General features: G+C 49.1%; 1 protein-coding gene across 1 annotated transcript; it reads right to left on the bottom strand.

The window, feature by feature from the left end:
- Positions 1–5,101: 5,101 nt before the first annotated feature.
- Positions 5,102–5,972, bottom strand: LOC135225380 (involucrin-like). Its single transcript, XM_064264713.1, has 2 exons — positions 5,660–5,972; positions 5,102–5,568 (listed from the first exon to the last, which is right to left on the bottom strand). Exons 1-2 carry the CDS (start codon positions 5,970–5,972, stop codon positions 5,102–5,104), a joined length of 780 nt encoding a protein of 259 aa, XP_064120783.1.
- Between the last annotated feature and the right edge of the window lie 2,770 nt (positions 5,973–8,742).

Below are 8,742 nucleotides of genomic sequence, written 5' to 3'. Positions count from 1 at the left end.
CAATGTGTGGCCCATAAGACAAACTCATTAGTAAGGGGGCCAACCACCCCTGGGAATGGTGCCCCAAGGGTTTCCCACAATATTAGGGGGCAGGAGGCCTACGACCTTTCGACTTACTGAAGGGGGTCGTAGCCTACCTACCCTGACTTCTTTGGGAATTATCGCCCAAATTGTCTAAGGTAGGCCTACTGCATTCAAATTCGGTACCATGATCTAACATAAATAATTACAAACCATAGTCTGAGTTTTATCAAGGGCAGTTTTAAGGGGGACCCCTCAAGATGAAAATCATTCACGAGTAACGTGTCGCAACATGTATACACCTGCCGTCGGCCTGCGGTGCCTGACTGAGCCAGTCAGTGACGCAGTAGCATTGGCTGGGGAAAGATATACTACTTCCAGGTCATTTGGAAGTGAATGTGTGTTCGATCCTATTTTCGAAGGATGGGTACAGCTGCTAATATATATATATATATATATATATATATATATATATATATACATATATATATATATATATATATATATATGTATATATATATATATATATATATATATATATATATATATATATATATATATATATATATATATATATATATATATATAAATATATATATATATATATATATATATATATATATATATATATATATATATATATATATATATAATATATATATATATGAGTGGTATTCACAAATGTTCTTAATCTCGTGTTTGTATAATTTTAGGAATTTCTTCAGCGAAATGGTTTGTGTTTCTGATATAAAAGTTAATTATGAGTTATCAGTTTCTACTCGACAATGAAGTTTCATTCACCGATAACCTCTTGGTTTCTGTCTGACAACATCGACCCTTCCTGCGTTCCAGTCCTTCACTGGGTGAAGTCCTCCTTTCCTTTGGCCGAAGGACATCAGAAACCCGCAGAGAATAGGGAATTCAGGAAAAGCGAGGGTCACGAATTCGAGAAACATCGAACGGCGCTGGACAAATGTTGATGGCGCTGAAGCACAGACGTATACCAAATGTACGACGGATATTTGGAGGATTAGATCCACGCGCCTCTTCCTCCAGGAGGTCTTTTCGCTCGGATGTCCTGTCTTGTCCCTCGAATTCGTAGCTTTGGAGGAAGGTGACAAAATCAGGAGGGATAAGTTTGCTGACTACTACCTGAAGAGATTCCCGGATTTGAAACACCCAGTTGTCATACAGAGGTTCCACGCGGAGAACGAAGATGCTGAAAGGGCGCTCGTGGTTAAGGCCGCGAGAAACGCCCTTTTTACTTCGGCCATACCAGGTACTCGTGGTATTTACGCAGTGGCGCCGATCAGGCCTTATGGAATCGCTATGCCACCCACTGAAACAGTAACCGAGTGGATTGCAAAACACAAGAACGACCCGTTGAAGGTATTTTCCATGGTGAAGGCCGCTTCGGACGTTATTCGGGAGCTCCACAACAGGGCAAAACTGAGCCATAATTTTCTGGACGAACGTAGCATAATGGTTGACAAGGTCACGAACGAGCCGTTGATCTTGAACTTGCACCAGGCGCTGCCGTTGGGCAAGAGGGTATGCGACGGGTCGCTGCTTTCGTTACCCTTCATGTACAGATATGGACTCAGGAAAATAAGCAGGAGGATCGACGTGAGAAAGTTCAACAAGATTCTGCTGCATTGTATCAGGAACGTGAAACCCCTGACTTCGAGAACGATGGCGATGGGCATCACACTTCACCGGAAAGTGTTTTTCAGCGAGGTGAAATCCATGGACGAGATGTCGGAAGCACTCGAAGACATCACCCTGCAACTCAAAACGCCATCCCCGTCATACGTCCTGGTCCAACCTGCGGAGGAATTCGAAAACACGATCTGGATTCCAGGGACGACGAAGAACTGCAACCATCTAGAAAGAGCTTTCGCTCTGGGCACTCACATCAAGGAGTCAGGGAGGGCACTCTCGGCCATATACTGCGCACCTCTGATGTCGTCTGTGGCCATAGCGAGATCTGTGGCCGCAGGATGGGGGACTGCAAATCCGGAGCTAAGAGTCGAGCCAGGCCTGAATGGCTACTATGGAGGAACGGCGCAGATATTGCTGGAACCGAGGGAGTTCGTCAGTTACGGCTACAATGTGCTACTTTCGTATGAGCAGTTCGGTGATTTGGCCAAATTAGACCGAGAGAATGAGACTGCCTTCCCCGAGAGAGCGAGGAAAGCGACCAGACATTGTCTGATCGACAGCGCCTCTACCGGCAAGGAAGGAACGGCCTTGCTAGTGACAAGTGCAAGGTGGCACACTGGTGTCCATTCATATTTAAAGAAAAGCAAAAATTTAATTGCCGGGGCGTGTGGGGTCCCGTGGCACGAGATGGTGGAATTGGACGACCATGGGAACTGGATAAAAAACGACCTCAAGTTTCAGAGGAAAAGAATAAACAAAGTTGGAGCAGTGGAAGGCAATGTCGAGCGAGAGAATGAATTTCTGGCTGCGAAGATATGAAGAAAACCAACACAGGTTCGAAGGAAGAATGGGAAGCAATAAGAATAAAAAAACATGGTTTTATGGTCTCCATATGCTAAAATAAATAATGAAAAAGAGTTTGCTTTGTTTCTCTGTGTCCACCTTACCCGCGCTGGCATAAGCTAGATTAAAATAATAATAATAATAATAAAATAATAATAATAATAATAATAATAATAATAATAATAATAATAATAATAATAATAATAATGGGCGACATCAAGCTGTATGGTAAGAGCATCAAGGAAATGGATACCCTAATCCAGGCTGTTATCGACAAACGCACACACTATTCAGACAGTATGAACGATCTCCACACCCATTTCAGTCTAACTGAAATCTTTTTCAGAGGCAAGATTCACAGACTTCAGATACATTCTACAGCTGTAGTAGTCTTCCGACGTCCCCTGGCTACAATATTGTCACTTTCTTCCTTAAATTTCAGCTTAACGAACTCCAAACTTTTGACACAAAGGTAAAGGTCGAATTCGGGGTTAAAAAGATAAAGAACAATAGATCATTCTCCCCACCCCCATCCCTCTTTGCAGCTGAGTGACATCTTCAGAAACCCTATGCAGCTGAGTGACACCTTCAGAACCCCTTTGCAGCTGAGTGATACCTTCAGAACCCCTTTACAGCTGAGTGACACCTTCAGAACCCCTTTGCAGCTGAATGACACCTGCAGAACCCCATTACAGCTGAGTGACACCTTCAGAAACCCTTTGCAGCTGAGTGACACCTTCAGAACTCCTTTGCAGCTGAGTGACACCTTCATAACACCTTTGCAGCTGAGTAACACCTTCAGTACCTCCTTTGCAGCTGAGTGACACCTTCAGAACCCCTATGCAGCTGAGTGACCCCTTCAGAACTCCTTTGCAGCTAAGTGACACCTTCAGAACCCCTTTGCAGTTGAGTGACACCTTCAGAACCACTTTGCAGCTGAATGACACCTTCATAACTCCTTTGCAGCTGAGTGACACCTTCAGAACTCCTTTGCAGCTGAGTGACACCTTCAGAACTCCTTTGCATCTAAGTGACACCTTCAGAACCCCTTTGCAGCTGAGTGACACCTTCAGAACCTCCTTTGCAGCTGAGTGACACCTTCAGAACCTCCTTAGCAGCTTACTGATACCTTCAGAACCCCTTGGTGCAGCTGAGTGACACCTTCAGAACCCTTTGCAGGAGAGTGACACCTTCAGAACCCCTTTGCAGCTGAGTGACACCTGCAGAACCTCCTTTGCAGCTGAGTGACACCTTTAGAACCCCATAGCAGCTGAGTGACACCTTCAGAACCCTTTGCAGCTGAGTGACACCCTCAGAACCTCCTTTGCAGCTGAGGGACACCTTCAGAACCCCTATGCAGCTGAGTGACACCTTCAGAAACCATTTGCAGCTGAGTGAACATACCCAGACAGAAACCCCTTGGTAGCTGTAGTGACAATTCAGAACACCCTTCCCTTTGGCCAGCTGAGTGACCCTTCAGAACCCTTTGCAGGAAGTGACACCTTCAGAACCTTCCTTTGCGAGCTGAGTGGGACACCTTGCAGAACCTCCTTGCAAGCCCCTGAGTGACACCTTTAGAACCCCATAGCAGCTGAGTGACACCTTCAGAACCCTTTTGCAAAAGTCCTTGAGTTTGACACCCTCAGAACCTCCTTTGCCAGCGTTAGGGACACCATTCAGAAACCCCTTGGATGCAGCTTGAGTGACACTTCAGAAAAACCATTTGCAAGCTTTCAGTGACAACTTCCCAGAAACCCTTGGTAGCTGAGGTGACAACTTCAGAACCTCCTTTGCAGCTGAGTGACACCTTCGGATCCCTTTTGCAGCTGAGTGACACTTTAAGAAACCCTTGGCAGCAGAGTGACACCTTCAGAAGCTCTTGCCAGCTGAGTGACACCTTCAGAACCCCTTTGCAGATGAGTGACACCTTCAAAAACCCTTGGTAGCTGAGTGACACCTTCAGAAGCTCTTGGCAGCTGAGTGACACCTTCAGAACCCCTTTGAATCTAAGGGACACCTTCAGAACCCCTATGCAGCTGAGTGACACCTTCAGAATTCCTTTGTAGCTGAGTGACATCTTCAGAACCCTTTGGCAGCGAAGTGGCACCTTCAGAACTCCTTTGCTGCTGAGTGACACCTTCAGAACCCCTATGAAGCTGAGTGACACCTTCAGAACCCCTTTTGCAGCTAAGTGACATCTTCAGCACCGCTTTTGCAGCGAGTGACACCTTCAGAACTCCTTTGGAGCTGAGTGACACCTTCAGAACCCCTTTGCAGCTAAGTGACATCTTCAGAACCCTTTGGCAGCGAAGTGGCACCTTCAGAACTCCTTTGCTGCTGAGTGACACCTTCAGAACCCCTTTTGCAGCTAAGTGACATCTTCAGAACTCCTTTGCAGCTGAGTGACACCTTCAGAACAAATTTTGCAGCTAAGTGACACCTTCAGAACCCCTTTTGCAGTTGACTAACACCTTCAGAACCCCTTTGCAGCTGAGTGACACCTTCAGAACCCCCTTGGAGCTGAGTGACACCTTCAGAACCCCCTTTGGAGCTGAGTGACACCTTCAGAACACCTTTACAGCTGAGTGCTACCTTCAGAACCCCTTGGAAGCTCAGAGCCACCTTCAGAACCCCTATGCAGCTGAGTGACACCTTCAGAACATATTGGGAGCTTAATGCCAATCTCAGAACCCCTTGGCAGCTGAGTGACACCTTCAGAACCCCTTTGCCGCTGAGTGACACCTTCAAAACCCCTTGGCAGCTGAGTGTCACCTTCAGAACCCCTTGGCAGCTTAGTGACACCTCCAGAACACCTTGGCAGCTGAGTGCCACCTTCAGAACCCATTGGCAGCTGAGTGACACCTTCAGAACCTCTTGGCAGCAGAGTGCCACCTTCAGAACCCCTTAGCAGCTGTGCGCCACCTTCAGAACCCCTTGGCAGCTGAATGGCACCTTCAGAACCCCTTGGCAGCTGAGTGCTACCTTCAGAACCCCTTGGCAGCTGTGCGCCACCTTCAGAACCCCTTGGCAGCTGTGCGCCACCTTCAGAACCCCTTGGCAGCTGAAATGGCACCTTCAGAACCCCTTGGCAGTTGAGTGCTACCTTCAGAACCTCTTGGCAGCTGTGCGCCACCTTCAGAACCCCTTGGCAGCTGAATGGCACCTTCAGAACCCCTTGGCAGCGGAATGGCACCTTCAGAACCCCTTGGCAGCTGAGTGCTACCTTCAGAACTCCTTGGCAGTTGAGTGCTACCTTCAGAACCCCTTAGCAGCTGTGCGCCACCTTCAGAACCCCTTGGCAGCTGAATGGCACCTTCAGAACCCCTTGGCAGCTGAGTGCTACCTTCAGAACTCCTTGGCAGCTGAGTGTCACCTTCAGAACCCCTTTGCCGCTGAGTGACTCCTTCAGAACACCTTGGCAGCTGAGTGCCACCTTCAGAACCCATTTGCCGCTGAGTGACCCCTTCAAAACCCTTATTCAGCTGAGTGACACCTTCAGAAACCCCTTGGCAGTGAGTGTCACTTCAAAACCCTTGGCAGATGAGGAACTTCAGGAACCCCTTGGCAGCCTGAGTTGCCACCGAAGAAAATTCCCCTTGGCCCAGTGAGTTTTGGCAACTCAGAACCCCTTGGCAGGCTGAGTGCCACCTTTCAGAACCCCTTGGCAGCCTGAAGTGCAACCTCAGAACCCCTTTGGCAGCTAAGCCCCGTTGGGCCACCTAGAACCCCTTGGCGCTGAGTGGCACATCCAGAACCCTCCTTTGGCAGCGAGTGCCAACCCTCAGAACCCCTTGGCAAGCTGAGTGCCAACCTTCAGAAAACCTGGCAAGCCCCTGAGTTGGCCACCTTCCAGAAACCTGTGGCAGATGAGTGCCACCTCCAGAACCCTTGGCAGCTGATTGACCTTCAGAAAACCCCTTGGCAGGCTGAGTGACACCTTCAAAACCCCTGGCAGTGAGTGCAACCTTACAGAAAAACATTGGCAGATGAATGTGCCCCATTCAGAAACCCCTTGGCAGCCTGGAGTGCAACCTTCAGAAAACCTGGCCCAGCCTTGAGTGGCAACCCCTTAGGAACCCCTTGGCAGCTGAGTGCAACCTTCAGAAAACCTTGGCAGCTGAGTGACACCTTCAAAACCCCTTGGCAGCTGAGTGCAACCTTCAGAAAACCTTGGCAGCTGAGTGCCACCTTCAGAACCCCTTGCAAGCCGGGTTGCAACCTTCAAGAAAAACCTTGGCAGGGCTGAGTGCCACCTTAGGAACCCCTTGGCAGCTGAGTGCAACCTTCCCCAGAAAAACCTTGGCAGGCTGAGTGGACACTTCACAATCATTGCAGCTGAGTGCCAAACCTTTCAGAAAAAAACCCCTTTGGCAAGCTGAGTTGCCACCTTCAGAAACCCTTGGCAGCTGAAGTTGGCAACCTTCAGAAAAACCGTGGCAGATGAGTGACACCTTCAGAAAACCCCTTGGCAGCCTGAGGCAACCTTCAGAAAAACCTTGGCCGGCTGAGTGCCAAAACCCCTTCAGAAACCTCCTTGGCAAGCTTGAGTGCCAACCTTCAGAAAACCCTTGGCCAGCGAGTGCCCAACCTTCAGAAAACCCTTGGCAGCTGAGTGCCAACCTTCAAGGAAAACCTTGGCAGCCTTGGAGAGGAAACAACCTTCCAAAATTCCTTCTTGGCAAGGATGAGTGCAAAAATTCAGAGAAAACCCCGGCAGTGAGTGCCCAAAACCTTCCGAATTTCCTTCCCGGCAAGCTGAGTGCAACCTTTCCAGGAAAAACCGTTGGAAGCCCTTGGAGTGACAACCTTCAGAAAACCCCTTGGCAGCTGAGTGCAACCTTCAGAAAACCTTGGCAGCTGAGTGACACCTTCAAAACCCCTTGTCAGCTGAGTGACACCTTCAAAACCCCTTTGCAGTTGAATGACACCTTCAGAACTCCTTTGCAGCTGAGTGACACCTTCAGAACCCCTTGGAAGCTGAGTGCCACCTTCAGAACCCCTTTGCCGCTGAGTGACACCTTCAAAACCCCTATGCAGCTGAGTGCCACCTTCAGAACCCCTTGGCAGCAGAGTGACACCTCCAGAACCCTTGGCCAGCCTGAGTTGACAACCCCCTCAGAAACTCCCCGTTTGCAGCAGAGTGCCACCTTCTGGAACATTTGGCCAGGAGTGCCACCTTCAGAACCCTTTGCAGCCTGAATTTGACACCTACAGAACTCCTTTGCAGTGAGGGGGACCACCTTCAGAACTCTTTTTCGCAGCTGAGTGACACCTTCAGAACCTCCTTTGCAGCTGATTGACACCCGCAGAACCCCTTTTGCAACTTAGTGACACCTTCAGAACCCCTTGGCAGCAGAGTGACACCTTCCGATCCTCCCTTAGCAGCTGAGTGACAACCTTCAGAAGCCCTTTGCAGCCTGAGTGAACCAACCTATTCAGAACCCTTTGGCAGCTGTAGTTGGACACCTTCGAACCTCCTTTGGCAGCTGAGGGACACCTACAGAACTCCTTTTGCCAGCTGAGTGACACCTCAGAACTCTTTTTGCAGCTGGAGTCACACCTTCAGAACCCTCACTTTTGCAGCTGATTGACACCCGCAGAAAACCCCTGTTTGCAAACTTAGTGGAACACCTTTCAGAAACCCCTTGGCAGCAGAGTGAAACACCTTTCCGATCCATCCTTAGCAAGCCTTGAGTGACACCTTCAGAACCCTTTGCAGCTGAGTGACACCTTCAGAACCCTTTGCAGCTGAGTGACACCTTCAGAACCTCCTTTGCAGCTGAGGGACACCTTCAGAACACCTTAGCAGCTGAGTGACACCTTCAGAACCCTTTGCAGCAGAGTGACACCTTCAGAACCCGTTTGCCGCTGAGTGACACCTGCAGAACACCCTTTGCAGCGAGTGACACCTTCAGAACCCCTTGGCAGCTGAGTGACACCTTCCGATCCTCCTTAGCAGCTGAGTGACACCTTCAGAACCCTTTGCAGCTGAGTGACACCTTCAGAACCCTTTGCAGCCCAGAGTGACCTCAGAACCTTTGCAGCTAAGGGACACATTCAGGACCCCTATGCAGCTGAGTGACACCTTCAGAACCCCTTAGCAGCTGAGTGACACCTTCAGAACCCTTTGCAGCAGAGTGACACCTTCAGAACCTCCTTTGCAGCTGTGGGACACATTCAGGACCCCTATGCAGCTGAGTGACACTTTCAGAAACA

The sequence above is a fragment of the Macrobrachium nipponense genome, chromosome 13 (genome assembly GCF_015104395.2).
Source record: "Macrobrachium nipponense isolate FS-2020 chromosome 13, ASM1510439v2, whole genome shotgun sequence".
In the NCBI taxonomy this organism is placed as follows: Eukaryota; Metazoa; Arthropoda; class Malacostraca; order Decapoda; family Palaemonidae; genus Macrobrachium; species Macrobrachium nipponense.
This window is presented reverse-complemented; position numbering and strand designations above follow the sequence as displayed.

What these genes read in the sequence shown, in the direction of transcription:
- LOC135225380 (XM_064264713.1), bottom strand. Translation starts at nt 5,972, where the DNA reads ATGGGTTCTGAAGGTGGCACTCAGCTGCCAAGGTGTTCTGAAGGAGTC. An exon ending in GCTGCCAAGGGGTTCTGAAG is followed by an intron (nt 5,569 to 5,659) that starts GTGGCGCACAGC and finishes GGGGTTCTGAAG; the next exon opens with GTGGCGCACAGCTGCCAAGG.